The following is a 24232-nucleotide window of genomic DNA, read 5'->3' as shown; positions in this document are numbered from 1 at the left end:
TATGGAAAAAAACTTTCACCAACCCAATACAAGTTCAGTGACTGAAAGTAACCTCGCAGGGTGATCTCATCATAAATTCCTAATTATGAAGGTCATGATGAGTAGTCACACCCCAAGTCTATAATTTCATTAGTAAAATTTTTAAAAAGATTTTACTTATTTATTTTTAGACAGAGGGGAAGGGAGGGAGGGAGAAACAGAAGGAGAGAAACATCAATGTGTGGTTGCTCCCTATGCTCCCCCTACTGGGGACCTGGCCTGCAACCCAGGCATGTGCCCAGACTGGGAATTGAACCATCGACCCTTTGGTTCACAGGCCGGCACTCAGTCTACTGAGCCACACCAGGCAGGGCTGATTAGTAAAAGTTTTTTAACCCTGCAGAGGTCGTGGCTGATCTGAGAGATACAAATAAACTTTTAAAAAATATATTGTTACATATATCAGCTGCAAAGATTCAAAGTCATGACTAGCTGTTCATTTGTATGTGACTAATGTTAAGGCATGATGCTTAAGCTGTCCATTTGGTTGTAACATGTATTTCATAAGGGTGTGTGATACTCAATAGTAAATTGTATCTGAGATATTGCAAACTCTGAAGTCAGTGTTGTGTTTTTTTTTTCTCATTTACTGTTAAAAATGGCTAGAAAAATATATCAATTCAATAATCCAAGAGATGTTGAAGAACTTCAGCGAATGCTACTGGAGTTGCTTATCAAAATATTTTTACAAGTGTGGTAAAAAGTACTTATGCCTTGAGCACAGCAATCTTGTTTGTGATAATTGTTACAAACGTTTTGCAAAGCCAATTGAAAGATTCTGATTAATTAATGTTAAAGACATTTTTTGATTGTATTTCTTAGCAACATCCCTGTTTCCATTATTTGAAAAGAAAAATCTTTATTCTTTATGTTTTTATATTTCTTTAATAACTTCTAGATTGTAACTGAAAAGAAATTTTAAAATCATGTATTTTATTATATAAATATAATAAATGCAAACTTGCAGTTTTTTTTATTTTTTTATTTCAGCACATCCTAGTAATGAATGTATCTCTCAGACACACGTGATATACGCTGCAATTTTTTGACAGCACCCTCCACAGGGATAAACAAGTACTGACCATTATTCTTATGCATCTAGGTTAACATATCTCCAAAATACTAGAAGTTATACTCTTTTCCAGACCACCCTCAAGACAGCACATAATCTTGTTAATTATCCTGTAATCCAGTCTCTGACTTGCTTTCTCCCACCTTCATGTAATCTTCCTTAAGTTCCCTCCTTAATTCCAAATGCATAAAAGAAACTGCAAAATTGTCACTCTGGAGCAGTAGATCTTGCTTCTCAGCATGTCATCAGTTTGGCTCAAATAAACTCTTACACAAGTTCTCTACAGGTTTGGACATTTCAAAAAGAAATTGGCACATCACTTTGAGGTATGAATGCAAGTCCCTTTAGTCACCTATACTTTCTTGCACTCTGTACTTTTCTGTGCTTCTTTCCCCCTTTCACTGATCCCATCCTTCCCAAATCTTTCAACTGCAGTTTCTAGAACCTCAATCCCATGATAATCTAAACTTACACCTTCATATTCTTCAAAGAATGCTTTCCCTGTCTTCTTACTCTCATCATATTCTGGCTCTCCCTCTCCACCCAGCCAGGGTACTGCTTCCTCTAAATACATTTCCACATCCCACTTCAACACTTGGAGGTAAGCACTGTCCCAGCTCCTCACTGCTAATATGGAAACAGAATATACGGTCCTTCTTTTAAAAGGTAAATATAAAATCAGAAATAAATCTTTCTTTAAGAAGGGAGTCAGCCCTGGCTGGCGTGGTTCAGTTGGTTGGAGCGTCATTCCATAATGGAAAGGTTGTGGGTTCGATTCCCAGTCAGGGCACACACCTAGGTTGTGGGTTCACGTGTGTACAATTCTCAGACCGGGCACAAATAGGAGGCAACTAATTGATGCTTCTCTCTCGCATTGATGTTTCTCTCTCTTCCCTCCTCTCTAAAAATGCAATGAAAAAAAGTCCTCGGGTGAGGATAAAAAAATAAATAAATAATAAAAAAGAAGGGAGTTAGCTTTAAAAAGATATAAAAAAATTAAATGGACCTTCTATTTAATCAGGTGCCAAAGGGAAAAAAAATGCCTTGTTTTAGAATGTTTACAAATATTTTTGGAGCTACAGAATCTCATTAGCAGTAACATTAGCTAAATTTGTTAGGCTACTGTCAAAGCCCCATTTTAGATTGCACTTTCCTATAGTCAGTTTTTCCCATGAATTTGAGTACACTTTGGCTTTTTAACACAACACAAAAGCTATCCATCTTCCACACTGTTTCCAAATTATTACTCCTCCTTCCTTATATAAAAAACCCTTTCTCCCTTGATGTTTACACTATCCAACTATACTACCTTTTACTGCTTGTCTTTCCATATCTCTGCTATCTACCTACCTGCTGGAAAGTCATCTACACTCATTGAAAACCTTGGCACTCTCTGCCTCAAGTCCTGGCGTCAACACCTCAGTTATGTCAGCGTCCATGAAGATGTTCCACTCAATACTTCATTCAGCTTCACAGTTCCTTGACCTCAAACCAAATAACCTTCACCTTCAGTCTACCTTAGTTACGCACACACACACTAAACTTTACCACAATGTAAACAGAACCACTACCAAAATCTACTATTATCCTTTCTTTGTTATGACCTCCTATTTTCCAGCTTTCTCACACGCTCAACTCCAACTATTCTTGCTCTTTAACTTCAGAGGCATTCAATACTCTGCTTGTTCATTTTTAATGTCACTTTTCAGTCTTTTCAACCTTCTCCAGGACTCACCTACCTTCTCTCTCTCTCTCTCTCTATCCATCATCTATCGAACTTCTCTATCACAACTGCCATTCACTACACCTACTAGCAAAACCCTAACTGATTTAAGCTCATAACTCATTTTGCTCTTACATCTAAGCTAAAGAAAAACACACAACTATACAGATTGGCACCACTCCAAATTTATGGTCTTCAACTTCATCTGGGCCCCAAATGAATCTTAATAACCCTTTCACGTGTCTTCAGTCAGTTCTGTCTCCTATTTTTCTCAGTGGCTGTTCCAGGCACATAATACCTTTGTGAACCCCCTATTCATTTCTGACCTCTACAACTCACTTCTTGTTTTGAGAAATTTAACATTTTTAGGCACAAAATATTTCAATTTCTTGCCCTTTCTTTCAACTGTACAAATATATACGAGGGTATACCCTCCTATCTGTAAATCCTTGTCCCCAGGCTTAGAGAACAAGTGGTATCTGCCAACCCTTCAAAATCCATTCAAGCAAATCCCTCTATCTACCCTTAAACCAGAACCTCCATGTGTCTTCTGAAACCCTGCACCACCATTTATTCCCCATCCTTCCTCCATTTTCAAACTCTCCCTCTTCTCAACTGGCTCCTTCTATCGATAAACATGCTCAGGTTTCTAACATTCTGGAGACAAAAACAAAAGACAAAAAATACCCACAATCTTCCTTTGATTCAAAGTCCCACGGTAGCTATCTCTCTGCCTCATCTTTTTAGCCAAACTTTTTGAAACATAGTCTATACTCATTGACTTATCTTCCCTTCTCATTGACTCATCGATTTCCACAATCTGGCCTCTACCACACACTCATGAAACTGTTCATAAAAGTGGCTAAAATCTCTGCATTTTCAATTGCAAAGGAAATTTTTTTGGTTCTTATCTTTCTGGGCCTTCCTTGAATATATAGCCATAGTATTTCTTTCCTTGATATCCTGTACTGGTTGCTTGGCACTACTGCTGTCCTGGTTCTTTTCGTACTTTATAAAAATGAAATTTGAGTAACATTGGTTAATGACATTACATTTTAGTACTTCTGGAAAAAGTTCCTTCAAAGACTCTCCTTTTCAGCTGAGAATTAAGTAATGAGTAGTCTCGAGTTCTGTCCTTGGCCCACTATTTCCCTTTCTCCATCCCTTTCTCTCCACACCTCCTACTCTCAAATATAAATACATATGTATGTGTGTGTATATAAATGTATATTTACTTATTAGGCTGGCTCATATAAAACTGCTAATTGATAAATATCCCTGATCTACAAAAATGGCAATTTCATACAGTTCAACCTAGCATTTATAGATAAGCAGCTCTCTAGACTGATGGAATAAGAGAAGAAATAAAGGATAACCAAATTAGAAGATCAGAAGAGAATCACAACATCTGTAAAATTAAATCCTGAAACTATATCGGCTGGAAGAAGCGGTGTGTATTGTCATATGAATGTTATTGGCCTAGTAGTAAATCACAAATAATATAAGTAACTGCAAATCCAAGTTAATGTGACAGGTAATTTAAAAATGCCATTTGATTATGACAAACTCTAGGACAACATTTTTTTTCCCTGAAAATGGGGCCAACAATAGATGATTTAAGGTGAAGAAAAATTATAAAGGAAACATTAGTTATACTGTCACTGTTTTGGAATAGGAATAACCACTCTATAAGAAAGTAGCTCTCAAACTCTGGTAGAACTCCTGGAAGCCACAGTGGTTTTTTTTGGAGAATGCCCCCAAATAGTAACATAATTTATCATATAAGGCTGAAATAATTTTATTAGCAGAAAACAACTACATTATAAATATATAGTATGAATGTCGGAGGGAGTTTTGTTTTCTTTGGTCATTACTGTCTTCCCAAGGTCAAAAAGCGTGTCTACCACATAGTGAGTGCTTAATACATAATGGTGAAATGAATAAGTATACTCACAAATATATCAACCACAACAATCAAACTAAATATGCTTAAGTATTCCCCACTTTGTTTTTCTTAATATTCACTTGCAATCTGTTTATTCACTTTGTCATCTGCTATAAGAGGAAACAGTTTAAGAAAACCGCATACAACAAAACCCTTAAAAACAGAAAACTATGCATTAACTTTGATTTCAGGGATGCAGGTCCAACAGAATCCTATTAGAAAACCATGACATAACGTGGGTTTGGAATCATGTACCACTGGCCATAGGATAATATTCCCTACTGAAAGTAAGCAAGATAGTTTTTTTGTTTCTTTTTTTTACCTTGAAATAAATGGTTGATGTAAAGAAGAGCTGTGCCAGACGGTCAAAAATAAATGGTTTCACCTCTAGGAATTAAAAAAAAAAAGATTACTCAGAAGCCTTTTAATTAATACACTGAATTACTTATTACTCCAAATTTTCAAGATACATACCAGAGAAGCTAGTAAAAGGAATCCAGCTCACAAGATGAAGGAACTGTGATCGACAACAGAAGCCATCCCAGAGAGGAAGGCTCTTGTATAGGAATGCTTCACAAGAATAAAACCCCTCCTGTAACACAAGTTCATTACAAAATCTTTTACGAAACTCTTCAGTCTTAACTGCTCTCTAAACAACCAGTTTATTCTGTGATACAGCAGTTTTACTCTTAGACTAATTTTGTCATCGATAATTAAAATCCTTGCGTTAGGTGTAAGACTTCCCCATAATAAGGCTCAGATGATTAATATTTGGATATATTACTATCTTTAATCAACATAGTTTTCAAATACCATAAACTTCATCAATTGGAAAGATGGCAAAAAGGCAACTCATGAAGTGGTTTTAAAGACAGATAAAAATGTATTATTTTGGAATACATGCAGTCATGTGAACAGTGAACAAAATGCATGCAATGCGATATAATATGAGTGGGATTTCATTAGAGGCCATAGATCAAATCCAAACTCTAGGCAGCTCCATCTGGACCAAGTGTCTATGCTGTTTACATTTCCACCAAAGCGAGGATAAGGCTTTCCCTTTGTCCTTTGTTGCCCTGAGTCTTGAAGAGTGGTGTGCACCAGAACTCTATTCCAGACCTTCTTTTGACAACATGAATTCTCTGGACACTCTCATCCATGACAGCCAAAACCACCATCCATGTCATGAGGAGCCCTAACCTGCATCTCAAGCGCAAGTCTCATTCTTGCACTCTAGCAGCCCTGTTTAACTGTCTACTGCCTATGACCTCTCAGGTCCCTCCCAGGCATCTTTTAAATCAAGTTTATCTTTCCTTCCAAGCCTGCTTCTCCTATACTCCCTTTCTCATTGAGTGCCATCATCATCCTCCCAAGCAGGAAACCTAAAAAGTCAACTTAAGTTTATCCCTTTATCCGCACCAGCATCATCCACACCCAATTTCCAAGTCAATAGTTTCGCGTCCAATCCTAAAGATTTATTCAGCAAACGTTTATCAAGCATCTCTTTTGTACCAGGTACCAAGCTGAACACCTGCATGGGAAGAAAATTTAGAGTTGGATCCAACCCACCAGGGGCTCATGATGTGCAGAAAAATAGATGCTGAAAGTCATGGTACAGGCAACCACAAGAGAACTAAGGGGGCTCACCAAACAAGCATCTAACCCACACTGGGGTGCTGGGTAAAGGCTTCCTCATAGAGCTGATACCTGAGTTGCAGCTTCAAGTACAACTCAGGGTTATGCAGGCCAAATAATTAATTGGCTGGAATATCTCAACATTTAAAAAATGTTTGTTAATTATAAGAACACAAGTAGTGACCCCATGAGGTTGATCTTAACTAGCTAATTCAATTAACTGAACACATCCATTTACATCTTCCGTTTGTTCTTTTAAATTATAGGCCATTCTCTCCTATTTGCATAATTTAACAAATAATTTTCTTCAAATCCAACCATACCAAGACACACGTCAACTCAATTCAGCTCTATTTATGGGTTTTGAATTGAGCAAATAGGGTTTACAGAAGATGGCAAGCACTGAAGAAAAGGTTTTCAATAGATAACCAAATAAATTTTATGAAGAAGCAGTGGAGTAAGCACACGTGGACTCTTACTTGTAAGAAGCACTCTGCCTTGATGATAGTGTCCAGGAAGCTGGTAAATTCTTTTCCACATTCATAATTATTCACCTTGTACCAAATACATTCTGGAGCATAAATATTAAACATAAGCATCTGGCAGCACAGCAATAAAAACTACATAAAACATAATTACCATAACTGTAAAGTAACAAATACATGACAAATAAATATAAATAAGCCATCAGTCTCCTATACCCTGGCCAACTCACACTATAGACTGCAATAAGTATGTGGAGGTGATATTGAGATGTTCCTCAAAAACCTGGTAATATGGGGGAAAAGCTTATAGTGAAAAAAATAAACTGCTAAAATTTACATATAATCAATGTGGACAGCTTTATGTCACATAGTGATCCAAGAACTATAAATATATGAATTTAAATTTATGAATGCCCTAAACTTCAATTAGGGTGACCCGGGGAAATCTAAGAGTGGTACTTCAGTAAGTGGAAATCCAATAAACTGTATCATATCCTACAAAGAAAGACCCCAGCAGAAAAAGGAGAGTTAACTTGGAATTGACTAAAACCGATTTTTAAACACTCCAAGAGTCAGGAATTGCTCATTCAGGAAAGAAACAATCTGGTGAACAAAATACTATCTTTAGAGAAATTGACTCCCGTGCAGGAATGAAATGATCAAGATTTACTATGGTTTGGATGAGAAACTCCCTCACTGCCCTTTCCTTCAATTCTATAATTAAGAAATCGTCTAATGACTCATTTCGCTCCCTTATGTACTCATAGCAAAGAAGAGATACTCTAGTTGATAGACATGAACAATTCTGGTCACCAGAATCACTTCTGGTATGAAATAATAAGGTGACATTCTGGCTTACATAACAGTCCCCTGAGTTTGGTTAGCACTGATCTATAGAATCTGTGGCTTAACGGCCGGACATACAAAGATGAAGAAGCCTCGGATTGTGATGGTCATCAAAGTGGAGCCACCCGATGAGTTTTGGAGGCCATCCAGCAGTATTTTCTTACCAACACACCTCCTTTCTTACTGCCTTTAAAATTGCAACAATGGAAGCATTGTTGTAATTTTATGATTATTATCCGAGAAATAATTACAGCTCCTCCTGTCTAGAATCTGGCACCCTTATAAAAGAAACCCATTTGTAAACTCTGTTGTTCTTTCCTTAATCATCCAACTTTTAAGTACCAATTTTTACCTTCTTGTAATGTTTGATTCAACCAATGATACAGCCTCAGTAAGACTGATTCATCTCTCACGCAGTTAATATAGTGAAGTAGCAAAGAATTGTTCAGCACTGCACCCATCTGAGAAGGCAGCTGCAAGGACAGAACAATTAGTCAACTTAAGTATGTAAAAAGTAGGTCAGAGCAACAAGCAAATCATCAGATAGGAAATATATAACAGAAAGAAAGGCCATGAAGAGCCAATGGAAAATGCAAATCAGCACATGGTTCAGTCACATACCTCTAAGCAATGAATGTTCTGTAAGAGTTGAGGGAAACTTTTAAGCTGTTCTACTGGAAATGGTGTATTGCTACAGAGATAATCAGAAAGACACATTCCTTTTTTCCCATATTCTTTGCTGTGGCTACTGGAATTTGGCGCTGGTATAAGTGAGTGAGAATTCCATTTCTAAAGGAGAAGGACAATAAAATAATCTATCAATGGACTAAACAGGCTACAAACTATAAATGTAAAAGAAGTTGTTAAGGTGGTTCAATGAATGGAGTCTGAGTGTGGGTTGCATAGAATCTTAGGTAATAAAAACATATATATAAATATCTATAATCTGTGGGGAACCGTTCCAAGGGTGGGAAATGTGGCTCAGCACCCACTCGGAAAAGCCAGTGGGGAGCGAGGTTGGCAGGCAGGACCCACGTCCATGGATAAGTTCTCCAGGGGGAAATCAGGCCTGCATTGTACCCAAACTGCTATGACACTTGCTCTTGCTGAAACTCCCTCACCCTGAATTGAGACAGCAAATGTTTACTGAGTATCTTCATTTTCCTAAAGTCTGTGCTAAACCACCCAAATATGGAGTGTGAGCAACTTCCCCCCTTGAGCTGTAACATCCTTCTCTTTGAAGTGATTAGCAGTGTCCTGTCCTTTGTCCTCCTTAAAAGGTAATCACCTGTGGTGAACCTGTGCACAGTAAATGAGGATCACTCTCAAAGTAATGTACCCAGAAAAACAATAAAAACCTATGCAGGCGGGGTCAGAGGCCCTCTCTTTAACTTGGAGAGCGGCCATGCAGCCCCTTTCCCCCCACAGGATTTCTGTAGTCCGTGTGTATGTGTGTTCGAATACTGAAACCTCAACAGCAGATCTTGCTGGCCAAGATCTGCGTCAATAATCTCTTCCAACATCTAAACGGTTATTGTTTGGATTTAATAAAAGAAGGTGTCACAAAGTCATCTGAGGTTTTAGATACTTACTCTTTTTCTGGGATGGACATTGGCTGGACCTAACATCAGCTTTAGAGGTTCTGGAGAAAGTCCCTGATTCCTTTGCCTCACAGCAACTAGAGCTGTCTTCCACAGGTTCTCTGAATTCTTAAAATATATCTATAAATTTGGATGTAAAGTACATGAGAGTATGTACCTGTAAGTTGAAGCAACATAAAATCTAAAACTCATTAATTGAAAGTATATTGATTATAAAATACTTTGCACCCATGCAAATCCATTTAAAGATTTTTTTACCTTTCAAGAATCTATTCAATACATTAAATGGAATCAAAACGAAGTGCCCATTCCTTAAAACAAACAACAAAAAAATACTTCCCAGAAAGTACCACAATACTAGATCTTAAAACAGTATGCTATAAACAATTCAGTCCAAATCGGTAAATTAATCGAAAATAACATATTTCAATCTCAACATAGTTGATCACTCCTCAATCCCTTACCTTCTTCTTTATAGGCAAAGACAGAGAAATCAAGGTGGGAACAAAGAACTTATACAGTGACAACAAAGCGTGGAGATAAGGCTGCATTCCCTGAAATAAAATGAGAGTTTTCAATTTTCAATTCTGTGGTCAATAAGAAAAAAGAGTAACAGAATAAACAAACTAAACACATATTCAGACCCTAGTTTTACTATGCAATATCCCTGTGGGAAGATGCTACAGAACATCAAGGAATAAATAACCAGGCACTTAAACCAACTATATCATAAAACAACCTTCGCCAACTTATTATCTTCTCTTTTATGAGTTTTCTCCCTATTTTAATTCTTCCTTATATTTTCTCTCTTCTTATTTACCCATGTCTTAAGTTTACCAGTGATACCTGCGAGCATAGCTTACTCTCACTTGGAGTATATTCAGGACTCAAAGTTCACTCATTCTTTTTTTTTAAGATTTTCAAATTTATTTTTAGGGATGGAGGAAGGGGGGGAGAAAGACAGGGAGAGAAACATCAGTCAGTTGCCTCTTGTATGCCCCCACCCGGGGCCTGGCCAGCAACCCAGGCATGTGCCCTGACAGGGAATCGAATTGGCAACCTTTTGGTGCACAGGAAGATGCCCAACCCACTGAGCCACACCAGTCAGGGCTACTCATTCTTGATATGAACAGGAATGCAGGAAATTAAAAAGGGAAGCCAGGAAAATAGAGCAAAAGAAATATTAATCTATTGTTATCATAATTCCTAAAAAATGGATTAGGAAATCTAACAATTGGTATGTGGTAGCGAAGCTGCTTCCTATAACTGAAACAAGTCTTAAGAAAAACATTAATTTTACAATGACAGAAGTCATTACTGATGGATACTTGTGTTTGATATACCTGGCTATCTAGAGAAAGCATATCACTAAAATGAATTCCAAGGAAGTAATCCAATTGTTTTGTTACATTACACTTTTGTTGAATCAAATACCATACAAAATAAGGGAGGCAGAAAATGGGAGTTAAGAACAATCTAACAATAGCGGGGGGGGGGGGGGGGGGGGCGGGGACAGTGGGAAGAGGGGATTACAGGAACTACTATAAAGGACACATGGACGAAACCAAGGGGGAGGGTGGAGATGGGGGAGGGAGGTGGGTTCGGCTGGGGTGGGGTGGAGGGACTGGGAGAAAAGGCATACAACTGTAATTGAATAACAATAAAAATTTTTTAAAAAAGAAAAACACTATAAAATCAAGTATAAAAAAAAAAGAAATATAGTGTCCCTGTTTTATAACAGCTTCTTAAAATTAAATTTATTTTAACAAAACCAAAATGGCCTAGTTTATCTATGCTGAAGCATCTTCTGATCTCTGAACTCATATCAATTAGTATCAGAGTGTTTGCTTTCAGTTGAAATGTTTTTTTGATAAAGAAAATACTTAGTGGAGAGAACTTTAGAATTTATTGCCTACTTAACTGAAACTCTTTGTTGTTACAAAGTGAACACTTTTTTTTTAAAAAAAGGAGAATTTCCACAGCTCTGTGACTATACTAAAAGACATTGAATTATACGCTTAAAATGGGTGAGATGTATGGTATGGGAAGTGCGTTTCAATAAACCTTTTACTAAAAGTCAATTATTTTTGTAAAAATTTAAATGTGGAGGGGTGGGGAGAAAATGAAGACAACTGTAATTGAACAACAATAAAAAAAAGAGCTACAGTAAAGAGTAAGGAGAACAAAAAAAGTTAAACATGGTATATTAAACATATTATGTGTTTAAATCTGAGTCCTCCTAAAGCTCCACTAAAAAGTAAAGGAACGAAGAAGGCATAAACACAAGTTCAAAGTGAACCAGAGATGAGACAATAGCAAATGAGAGATCTTAAAAAGATTCTGGAACCTAGAATGAAGATGAACAAATAGTAATCAGCATAGCAGAACAGAGAAAACAAAGCCTAAAGCAGCAATAGGAAAAAGCCTCAAAAACAGCAGATTCATGCTTGAGAACTCCCAGAAAGGCTCAGAAATTTGCAGAACCAGATACCTCTGAAAAGTGGAGCTGCAAGAGGGGCAAAAAACAGGAGGATCAGTTGAAAGCCTACATAAGAAGCAGTAAGAACTACAAATTCCTTCACTACACTTATAAGCAAACATGAGGGATTTACTCTCTGAAGATACAGCTGGACTCAGACAGCAGGCACAACTGGGGTAGGGTGCACCAGGACTGCACTCCACCGCTTACGTTCCAGAGTCTTAGTAGCCAGGCTCCTATCCTTGTGATGGTCCCACTTGGTTGGACCATGGGGTGCCCAGGTATTTGATCAAACATTATTTTGGGTGTTTCTGTGAAGGCGTTTTGGATGATCTACTCTTAAATCAATAAGCTTTGAGTAAATAAGATTGCCCTCCATAATGTAGGCAAGTCTCATTCAATCAGGTGAAAGCCTATATAGAACAAAAAGACGTACCTCCTGGAAGCAAGAGAGAATTCTCCAGCAGAATGCCTTCAGACTGCATCTGCAACACTAGTTCTTCCTGATTCTATAATAAACTGCCTTTGGACTCAAACTAGAACAGCAGCTCTACTGAGTCTCCAGCCTGCTGGCCCACCCTGAGGATTTTGTACTCACTGGCATCTATCTGTAATCACGTGAGCCGGTTTCTTAAAATAAGCAAATTCACACGCACACCCTATTGGTTTTGTTTCTCTAGAGAAGCCTGACTAATAGTACAACATCTAGGCAGGAGACAGAATTCATCTCTGGGAAAAGTGACACAGTTATTGGGGGGGTGGCTCCCCAATGAAAGATACATCAAGATCCTGCAATGAACAAGTCCTTCTCACACACACCAGTTTCCAATCACTATTTTAGTGCTTTACAATTAAATATGGACAGAAAAAGTTTACCAGGCATTAGAGAGAAGCCTCTACCATGAAATAAAATAAAGAAAGGAACTCTTGAGGCCACAGAGACAAATCTGAGAGCAGAAAAAAAAAAGTCACAGCCCAAGTCACATAGGCTTTGCCTGGTAGAGAGAGAATCCCAGAAACCACCCTCACCAACCCTTAAGATAGACCCAACTCCCCCTCCATCCTGTTGCAAAGATTGCTCTCAACGGGCCCTGGCACTTGTAAAATAACGACACGCTTGCTCTGCTTCCCACCATCCATGTTTGCCAACAGAAGGACAATTTCTGTGTTTTGTTTCCTCCATGGATCATGAATTAATGACACATGGAGGGAACAGAAGGGATACATGCCTTTACAGGTACCCGAAATTCACAAATCCAATACATTTGTTAACATGTGCTCATTATGGCTATTACCATTCTATATGTTAGGTTACATGTGAGCATGGCTATGTCTTCTTGGCTTGACATTACTGGATTTGAACAAATTCACCAAAATCTAGCTAATCAAAGCAATTTATGAATGCATCTTTATAAATAGACATTGATAATGGAAAAATTTAGTAATGCACTATACAGAATGTTGATAATAAAGCCATACAATTAATGTTTGGGTTTAAATTTTTAAAAATTGTTTTATTGTTGTTCAAGTACAGCTGTCTACATTTCAGTAAAAGAATGGATCAAAAAACTGTAGGTTTAAAATTTTTAGACAATCATGTACAAAATCATACACTTGAACATACAGGTTTTGTTCCACTTAATACAAATCAGCAAGATCTTATTTATGGTAAGAATTTTCTTATTCTATTAAAATGTTTTGCTGTTAACATGCAAAAAAGCACATCATTTTCACAATTTTTATTAATGTGAAGTAAAATTCAATTTGGACAAAAACATTATTATTAATATCCTCTCAGAGCTAAGAGAAGATACTGTATCCATAGAACCAAAACAGGAAGCTATAAAAGATGATCATTGAATTGCACCAACAGGAAACCTCACACTGGAGAAGCACAACTGTGCACGTGTTCATGTTTTTCATTAAATCTGAATGCTTTCAGGTGGGTCACGAAGGTTGCGGGGGTTAGGCATAGGTACTACAACTAGCTATTGCTTTGTACCCAAAGCTTCACAGACTTCTGTTACCTGGCAGGTAGAGTGGAAATAACAGAGCCAGACAGCTATAAGGACAAGAGATAATTGTCTGGGGGATATACTGAAGTGTAAGTATCCACAAGAGAACACTTTGCTAGATCACACCCACACACACCCCAAAATAAACTGGTCACTTTATTTTAATAAAATAAAGTAGTTGTTTCTGACTACTCCCTGACACTTATTTTCCAGTCATACCAACCCAGTTCCCTAAACAGTTTTACATTTACACATCTTTGCTCATGCTGTTCCTTCTATCAGAGTGCCCTGCTCTTCCTTCATGACCTAGTTAAATCCTATTCATCCCTTAAAACAGGAGTGCCAAACTCATTTTCACGGGGGGCCACATCAGCCTCATGGTTGCCTTCAAAGGGCCAAATGTAATTTCAACTCCTTCACAGTTAAGGAGTAGTTACAGTTATACAGTCCTAAAATTATTTCAGCCCTTTGAAGGCAACCACAAGGCTGATGTGGCCCCCGTGAAAATGAGTTTGACACCCCTGCCTTAGGGTGTCTCTCAAGGATCACCACTCCTCCTTGACTACAGTTTGACTCGGTTTAATTTTGTTGACTGAGTTGCCTAGACAGTAAGTTCCTTGAAGGTAATGACTCATTCTATTTTCTATCTCCAAAGCCTAGCCCAATACTTATCACAGAGTACACTGGCTAGTTCTGGGCTTTTGTAGTACTCACCATTTTCGCCTGAAGATCAAGCAGTTTTCTCACACGAAATGGTTTGACTAGGAAAGGTAAACGAAAAAAAAAAAGTACTATGGATTTGGCTCATACACCTGCTTTTTACAACACATCAAGAATATATACACCCTAGTTAAGCCATTAAGCAAATGCTTAGGTAAAAGTACTAAAAAGCAATTCCCACAAAATTCTTTCACAGAACTAATGCTAATAGTTAACTTTATAAAGGCCAATACAAATGCTAGTTCAACACAGTGAATGTAATATAACTGGAATAAAAATACTCACCATTCTCTTTTTTGGTAAGTAAATATAAGAAATGGCAGACATAAGGGCACTGTTAAAAGAGAAAAACATTTAAAAGGAGAGAAATAACAATATATGTTGAACACAATAGCAACAAATTCTCCTCAAATGTCAATTTTATACTGATTAAGTGAAAAAAGGCTTCAGGATATCATTGGAAAATAGTTTAACAAAGCTTCTCTTTTTCATATTACACCGTAGTGATAAAAAACAAGTTTTTTAAAGATTTTATTTATTTATTTTTGGACAGAGGGGAAGGGAGGGAGAAACAGAGGGAGAGAAACATCAATGTGTGGTTGCCTCTCCACATCCCTGACTGGGGACCCGGCCCACAAGCCACGCATGTGCCCCGACTGGGAATCGAACCAGTGACCTTTTGGTTCACAAGCCGATGCTCAGTCCACAGAGCCACACCAGCCAGGGTGATAAAAAACAAGTTTTGATTGGTATCCTGTGATGTCATTTTTTAATTTATTTTTAAAATATAAAACACTGCAGTTTGAAAAACAGAAAAACTTCTACCTAACAAAAATTCATAAACTCCTTCTAGAAGTCCATATTTATTAACATACAAACTTAAAACTTTAATCCTGAATTCCCACTTAAAAGCATTTTCCCATGTTGCTTTGTCTTCAAAATATCATTTCCAATGATCTTAATATTCCAATGAGTAAATATAATACCATAATTTAATTTACCATTTAGCTCTGGGTTTGGCAAATAGCACACAATCAATAAATCTGTTACTTAAATTACTAAATGGTTGGTTCCCTGATACCATTTCATTTTGAGTGTCCATTTGTTGAGGTTTTATTCTAGATCAGGAGTCAACAAATCTGCTTTTATAAATCAATTTTATTGGAACACAGCCACACTTATTCCTTTACGTACTGTCCATACAGCTGCTTTCACTACGCCAGCAGAGTGAGTAGTTGTGACAGAGACAGTGAGGCCCTCAAGCCTAAATATATACTACCTAGTCCTTTAAGAAAAAAATTGCCAACAACTACTCTAGATGTTAGGAAACTGAAAAATAAATCATTTAATGGAACTAGAGAAGGTAACAAAAGCAGACTTTTTACAAACAAACTTGTATTTTAGGAGTCATGACTCTAAAGTTTAAAGTCTGAAGTATGACGGTGCATATGGCCTCTCCTCTACTTAGCAATAGATTCAGAGACACTGAACATACTGGTAAGAAGAATGAACTTAGACAAGGAATTCTTTTTTAAAGGAATGAATACATATTATCACCACATTTGCCATATTTGACACAAAATATAATAACTTTCATGTAAAAAAAAACACAACTCATTATCTTGTCCTAACCAGTGTGGCTCAGGCGGTTGAGAATAGTCCTGCAAAGTGAAAGTTACACTGCTTGGATTCCCAGTCAGGGCATGAACCTAGGTTGCGGGTTAGTTCCCCAGTTGGCACACATATGAGAGAGGCAAAACCCACTATGGTCTTCTCCATGATTTGCAGTATTTTCTCTCCTGCATAGTTTTTAAAAAAGATTTAATTTATTTATTTTTAGAGAGAGGGGAAAGGAGGAAGAGAGGGAGATAAACATCTTTGTGTGATTGCCTCTCATGTACCCCCTATTGGGGACCTGGACTATAACCCAGGCATGTGACCTGACTGGGAATTAAACCAGCAACCCTTTGGTTCAAAGGCTGGTACTCAATCCACTGAGCCACTCCAGCCAGGGCATCCTGCAGTTTTTTAACATTCATTTCTTGTCCTTCAAGTTTGTGCATATCGAGTCACCAGATATGATATTATAGTTTATTTCAATTCTCATATTTTGCTCCTCCTTTCTCTTACCCCATTTCACCTTCTTTCTTATTATTTTTGTTTCAATTTTGTTTTCTCTCTTGCTAAAACTTGTTTTCATTCTGCACTCTTATCATTTCTCCCCCATCCAGCCTGTCAAAACCATTTTTCTTGTCATTGGTCATCTCACATTCTTTTTCCCACTCTCAAAATACCTGTGTTCTCTCTCCACCTTTATTAATTTTTGGTCATAGGTAGTGGATAAGGTGGTTGTTGCTAAAGTTATTCAATCATATTTCTAGATAGTGACTATCTTTATATTTCAAATCTCAAATTTCACCATTCCCTTCTCCTACCTCATTCTTGTCTTCCTCCTGCCCTTCCCTTTCTTACTTTAAACGTTAATTTTTTCCCCTGTCTTAGCTCGGTTTTCATCCTATACTCTTAGTATTCCTTTTCCCTCTATCCTCTCAAACTAACTTCTCTTTCCTCTAAACATCTCTTAAGCTCCCTTCTCTTTCCTTGTGCCCCCTCTCATTCCCATCCCACCTATATAAATCTTAGCTCATTGGTTGGTGATGTCTCTGTGGTGGAGATTTTTCTGCAATTAGGAACATATTATTTTTTTACATATAAATGCATACTTTTTTGTTGTGGTGGTGGTGGTTTTTTCTCTCACTAGATATACACAAATATATATATTTTCTTTAAATTTTGGTTTCAAGCTAATACTACACACTTTTCCTCTCTTACTTCATTACACTCCCCCCTCTATTTTTTAAGCTATGAAATAAAATTTACTTTCTTTCCCCCTTTGCCTTGTCTCTATTCCCTACTCTTATTTATTATTACATCTCCCTCTACCCTAGCAAAATCTCCCTTCTTTTAGTTAGTCATGTTGTATTTATTTTTCCTTTCTTATAATAGTCTTAATCTGATTGCACCGTTATTAATATTAGCACATTGGCTCTTGATAGTGTAATTGTGGGTGGAGGATATCTTTGCAGGTATGGGTCTGTTTTGTAGGCTTTTGCTGTTCTGGTAGCACCTCTACAACAGTATAAAAGACATGGAAGGCTGAATGACTGTCAGTCAGTAAGGCAGAGGTAAGACCCCAACAAAGAATGGCCCAACAACCAAAACCCAAATACAACCACATAAAGGGCATAAAGGGCAGTGCAGTAGCATCAAACACAGGTGATGAAGGAGACTGCACCACTGAGTTAAACAGTCCTCCTACCACAGAAGATCACAAGACAAAGATGGAGAGTCAGAGCAGGTCAATCTAAGAAGTGGAAACAAACAAGAAGAGGCACCTAAAATGGGGAGACAAAGCAACAACCCCAAATCGAAAGGAAAAAAGGAATCCCCAGAAAGACTGCTAAACAAAATTGAGGCAACCAAACTATCAGACCCTGAGTTCAAACTAATAGTGATAAAGATGATCAAGGAAGTCCCTGAGGACTTCAAAGAACCTCAGGGAAACATCAAGGAATTTACTGCAAACTACACCAGAATGAAAAAGGACATTGAAACTATCAATACGAGACAGGAGGAAATGAAAAATATAGTATCAGAAATGAAGAACACAGTAGAAGGAATCAAAAGCAGGTTAGATGAAGCACTGGATCGAATCACCAAGCTGGAAGGCAAGGTAGAAAAAAATTCCAAGACAGAGCAACAAAATGAAAAAAAGACTCAAAAAGAACAAAGAGGGGTTAAGGGAACAGCAAGACAACATGAAAGATAATGATATTCATATCATAGGGATACAGGAAGGAGAAGCAGAACAAGGGATAGAAAACCTGTTTGAAAAAGTAATGACAGAAAACTTCCCTAACTTGGAGAAGAAAAAAGTCATGCAAGTCCAGGAAGCACAGAAGGTCCCAATAAAGATGAACACAAAGACGCCCACACCAAGACACATTACAATTAAAATGGCAAAATTCAAACACGAATGGAATATCTTAAAGGCAGCAAGGGACAAACAGATAATAACATACAAAGGAGCTCTTATAAGACTAGCAGCTGATTTCTCAACAGAAACGTTACACGCTAGAAGGAAACGGCAAGAAACATTCCAAGGAATGAAAAGCAAAGGCCTGCAACCAAGACTAATCTACCCAGCAAGGCTCTTATTTAAAATGGAAGGGAAAAAAAGGAGGTTCCCAGACAAAAGAAGGCTAGAAGAATACACCTCCACCAAAGCAGCACTGCAAGACATGCTAAAGAGACTGCTTTAACAAAATGATGAAAAAGAGTGAGAGAGAGAGAGAGAACACAGGTACAAAGGGGAAAACTGGCAATGAATAAACACCTATCAATAATACGCTTGAATGTAAATGGATTAAATGCTCTAATCAAAAGACACAGAGTAGCTGAATGGATAAGAAAATATGAGCCACACACATGCTGCTTATAAGAGACTCACCTCAGAACAAAAGACCTACACAGACTGAAAGTGAAGGGCTGGAAAAAAATATTCCACGTAAATGGACAGAAAAAAGGCCAGGATAGCAATATTTACATCAGACAAAAATAGATTTCAAAACAAAGTTCATAAAGAGAAACAGTAAAGGTCACTTCAGAATATAGAAGGGAAGAATTCATAAAGAAGATATAAACATTGGAAACATACATGCACCCAACATAGGGGCACCCCAAAAAATAAAGAAAATCTTGGAGGACTTCAAGAATGATATAGACAGTAACACTCATATAGTAGGTGATTTTAACACGCCACTTTCAACAATGGACATATCTTCCAAACAAAGAATTTACAAGGATATTGTGGCACTGAACAACACCCTAGATAAAATGGACTTAACTTATACACACACAGACACACACACACACACACTTTCATCCCAAAGAAGCAAAATACACATTCTTTTCAAATGCACATGGAACATTTTCAAAGATAGATGAGATGACAGGACACAAAACAAGCCTCAACAAATTCAAAAAAATTGAAATCATATCAAGCATTTTTTCAGACCACAAGGGCTTGAAACTAGAAACCAACATCAAGGGAAAAATTCAAAAACAGTCAAATTCATGGAGACTTAATAACATATTATTAAACAATGAATGGGTGAACAATGAAATCAAGAAAGAAATGAAAAAGTTTCTGGAAACAAATGAAAATGAACACACAGCAGCCCAAAACCTGTGGGACATAGTGACAGCAGTCCTGGGAGGGAAGTTCATAGCAATATAGGCCTACCTAAAAAAGATAGAAACATTTCAAATAAACAACCTAACCCTACATCTTTAAGAACTGGAGGAACAACAGCAAAGCCCAGAGGGAGTACAAAAAATGAAATCATCATGATCAGAGCAGAATTATGACACAGAGACTAAAAGAACAATTCAAAGGATCAATAAATTCAGGAGCTGGTTCCTTCAAAAGATAAACAAAATCAAGAAACCTTTAAACAGACTCATCAAGAAAAAAAGAGAGAAGGTCCAAATAAATAAAATCAGAAATGAAAGTGGAGAAATTACAACCAATACCACCGAAATCCAAAGGATTGGAAAAAATTACTACGAAGAAATATATGCCAAGAAATGTGAAAACCTAGATGAAATGAACAAATTTCTGTAAAAATATAACCATCCAAAATTCAATGAAGAAGAAGCACAAAGCCTGAACAGACCTATAACACCTGATGAAATTGAAACAGTAATCTAAAAGCTTCCGACATACAAAAGTCCTGGACCAGATGGTTTCACAGGAGAATTCTACAGAGCATTTAAGGGGGAGCTAACCCCCAGCCTCCACAGATTATTTTAAAAATAACTCAAGAAGATGGAAGACTCCCAAACTCGTTTTATGAAGCCAACATCATCCTAATCCCAAAACCAGATAAAGACATAACAAAGAAAGAAAACTTCAGGCCAATATCATTGATGAACATAGATGCTAAAATCCTCAACAAAATATTGGCAAACCACATCCAGCAATACATTAAAAAGATCATATACCATGATCAAGTGGGATTCATCCCAGGGATGCAAGGATGGTACAATATTTTAAATCAATATATGTAATACATCACATAAACAAGAGGGAAAACAAAAACCACATGATCATATCAATAGATGTGGAAAAAGCATTTGATGAGGTACAGCACCCATTTATGATAAAAACACTCAGCAAAGTGGGAATAGAGGGAGCATTCCTCTACATAATAAACACCATATATAAGAGACCTACAGCCAACATCATAATGAACGGGCAAATACTAAAAGCTTTCTCACTAGGATTGGGAACAAGACTACGTTGTCTGCTTTCACCACTTCTATTCAACATAGTATTGGCAATCCCAGCCACAGCAATCAGACAACAAAAAATAAATAAAACGCATCCAAATTGGAAAGAAGGAAGTAAAGTTGTCACTGTTTGCAGATTACATGAGAGTGTACATAAAGAACCATGTAGACTCCACCAAAAAACTAGTCGACCTAGTAAGTGAATTTGGCGAAACGGCAGGAAAAAAGTCAATATTCAGAAATTGAAGGCATTTTTGTACACCAACAATGAAATATCAGAAACAGAAATCAGGAAAAATCCCATCTGATATAGCAACGAGAAAAATAAAGTACCTAGGAATACACCTAACCCAGGAGGTAAAGGATTTGTCCTCAGAAATCTACAGAACACTGATGAAAGAAATTAAAGAAGACAGAAATAAGTGGAAGCACATAGCATCTTCATGGATAGGAAGAATTAACCTCATTAAAATGTTCATACTGTGAAAGCGATTTATAGATTCAACACAATCCCTATTAAAATACCGATGACACACTTCACAGATATAGAACAAATATTTATACTTTTTCAAACATGCGTAGGTTGTTGGTTTGGTCCCCAGTTCAGGTGCATATGAGAGGCTACTCATCAATGTTTCTCCCCTCCCCGCTTTGTCCCTTCCCCTCTCTCTAAAAAAAAAAAAAATCAATAAAGAAAAAAAAATGTTTTAAAGTAAGGGAGAGTCAAGTACATACTAATCATCATTCATCCACTCTTGTGTACCACAAGACAATCTTCTCCAAAGAATTTATAAACCACAATCTAGGCCCTATGTAGGTTTGCAGTTTGCATTTATACTAGTGATGTGACCGAGAAAACATCAATTGAAGAATTAAATGTGGTTCTAGCTTCATTGTACCTCCCAGACAAATCATATATCTATAAGGGTCTTATATCTAAAATAATAATAAGACCCAATAATAAAAAGAAAAGCAACCCAATTTAAAAATTAGCAAAGGATCTCAACAGACATTTCTCCAAAGAAGATATACAAATAGACAATAAACACATGAAAAGATGTTTAACATCACTAATTACTAGACAAATGCAAATCAAAACCACAATGAAATACCACTGTATACTCACTAGGATGGAAATAATGAGAAAGAATATCAGATAAATAAGTAGTGGTAAGGATGTGTTGAAATTGGAATCCTCATACACTACTGGTGGGAAGGTAAAATGGCACAGCCACTGTGGAAAACAGTATGGTGGCTCCTCAAAATGCTAAACATAGAATTACCATATGATTAAGCAATTCCATTCCTAGGTATATATCCAAAAGAATTCAAAACAGGGACTTGAACATATACTTGTACACCAATGTTCACTGTAGCATTATTGATTTTAGCCAAAAAGTGGAAATAATCCAAGAATCCATCAACAGATGAATGAATAAACAAAGTGTGGCATATTCATACAATGGAACATTATTCAGCCATAAAAATGAAGTTCCAATGTATGCTAAAACATGGATGAACCTTAAAGATATTATGGTAAGTGAAAGAAGCCAGACACATAAGGACAAATATTGTATGATGCAGTTTATAAGAGGTACCTAGAGTAGGCAACTTCATAGAGACAGAAAGTAGATTAGAAGTTACAGGGGCTGGGAAGAGAATGAATGTGGAGCTATTGCTTAATCGACAGAGAGTTTCTGTTTAGGGCAGTTAAGTTCTGTAAAGAGTAGTGACATCACAACATTATGAACGTACTTGACGCCAATGAATTATGCACTTAAAAATACTTAAAATGATAAATTTGGAGTTACAGAAAAAAGATGAGGTTAAAAAAATGAAGTGCTTCTACATGCTACAACATGGATAAAACCTTGAAGACATTATGCTAAGTAAAAGATATCAGTCATAAAAGATCGTATATTATGATTCTATTTACATGAAATTTCAAAAATAGGTAAATCTCTAAAGACAAAAAACAGACTAAGAATTCCTTAGGAACCCCTAAATAGAAAGATAGGGGGTGATAGATAAAAGGCATGGGGTTTCTGAGGTGATTAAAATTTTCTAAAATTTACTACGCTCATGGTTGCACATATTTGTGAACATACTAAAAAGCAGTGAATTTTATATGTTACTAGGATGGATTTTATTGTATGTGAATTATACCTTAATAAAACTGTTTTTAAAAAAGTATCCAGAAAGAAAAAAAAGGAATGACAGATTAAAATTAGGCTGACTTAAGAATGGAAAGACACCTGTGGAATAACATTGCCAATGTTCTAGAGAATTTAACTGTCACCCCACAGTTCTGCACACAGCAAAACCAATTTTCAAGAAGAAGAATATAGTAAAGACATTTTGAGACAAAGACAGAGAGTTTAGCATCAAATGATTCTCACTGAAAGAATATTTTAAAGGTTATACTTTTTAGAAAAAGGAAAATGATACAGATTGAAGGTCTGAGATGCAAAGACACTGGTAAATATGTAGGCAAATATAAACAAACATCAACTATGAAGATAAGAATAATATCTATTTTATGTGTATGTGGAGGGAGATGAAGGAGCAAGAACTAAAATCAGACAATAATACAGATTAGATTAGATTAACTCAGATTAGAGAATGGTATGGTCAGAATTAAAGCATTCTAAGGTCTTTGTATCACTACAGATAAAGATAAAGATAATGGTTACCTTTAGACTTTAAGTAAAAATATTAAAAATTAAAACTGAAAAAAACTTTAATGTTTAACTCAACAAAATAATAAACTCATTATATAACTGATATACATTTTTAATTTTTTAATTATTTATTTATTTTGTTTTTAGACAGAAGGGAAAGGAAGGAGAAAGAGAGGCAGAGAAATATCGATGTGTGGTTGCCTCTAGTGCACCCCCTACTGGAGACCTAGCCCGCAACCCAGGCATGTGCCCTGATTAGGAATTGAACCAGTGACCCTTTGGTTCGCAGGCCAGTACTCAATCCACTGAGCCACGCCAGCCAGGGTCATAACTGATATATTTTATAAAACATAAGTAGTTTTCCAAAAAAGAAAAAATAGTAAAAAGACTGAGACTGTTTTACATTTTACATTAGACATATTTGCGTGTTCAAATAGGTACAATAACACCTAAAGAACACATACAGTATGTGTTAATGTCCAAACTAGAATAGGAGGAAAACCACAATCAATCTAAAACAAGAGAGAAAGGGAAAGTATTAGAAAATAGTAGACCAGTCCTGGCTGGTGTGGCTCAGTGAATTGAGTGCTGGCCTGTGAATTAGAAGGTCGCCAGTTTGATCCCAGTCAGGGCACCG

General features: G+C 36.8%; 1 protein-coding gene across 2 annotated transcripts in view; it reads right to left on the bottom strand.

Annotated features, from left to right (window-relative positions):
* CENPI (centromere protein I) overlaps positions 1–24232 on the bottom strand; it is a 74748-nt gene that overhangs the window by 33384 nt on the left and 17132 nt on the right. For both annotated transcript variants that reach the window (XM_053917587.1, XM_024578749.3), the window contains exons 6-14: positions 14846–14894; positions 14555–14601; positions 9811–9900; positions 9338–9466; positions 8367–8534; positions 8098–8218; positions 6894–6985; positions 5254–5371; positions 5102–5166 (exon numbers count right to left, since the gene is read on the bottom strand). In XM_053917587.1, coding sequence (XP_053773562.1) covers positions 5102–5166; positions 5254–5371; positions 6894–6985; positions 8098–8218; positions 8367–8534; positions 9338–9466; positions 9811–9900; positions 14555–14601; positions 14846–14894 — 879 coding nt within the window. The remainder of the gene's footprint in view (positions 1–5101; positions 5167–5253; positions 5372–6893; positions 6986–8097; positions 8219–8366; positions 8535–9337; positions 9467–9810; positions 9901–14554; positions 14602–14845; positions 14895–24232) is intronic.

This window comes from Desmodus rotundus, chromosome X (genome assembly GCF_022682495.2).
Source record: "Desmodus rotundus isolate HL8 chromosome X, HLdesRot8A.1, whole genome shotgun sequence".
NCBI classification, from domain to species: Eukaryota; Metazoa; Chordata; class Mammalia; order Chiroptera; family Phyllostomidae; genus Desmodus; species Desmodus rotundus.
Note: the sequence above shows the minus strand (reverse complement) of the source record. Positions and strands in the feature narration are given on the sequence as shown.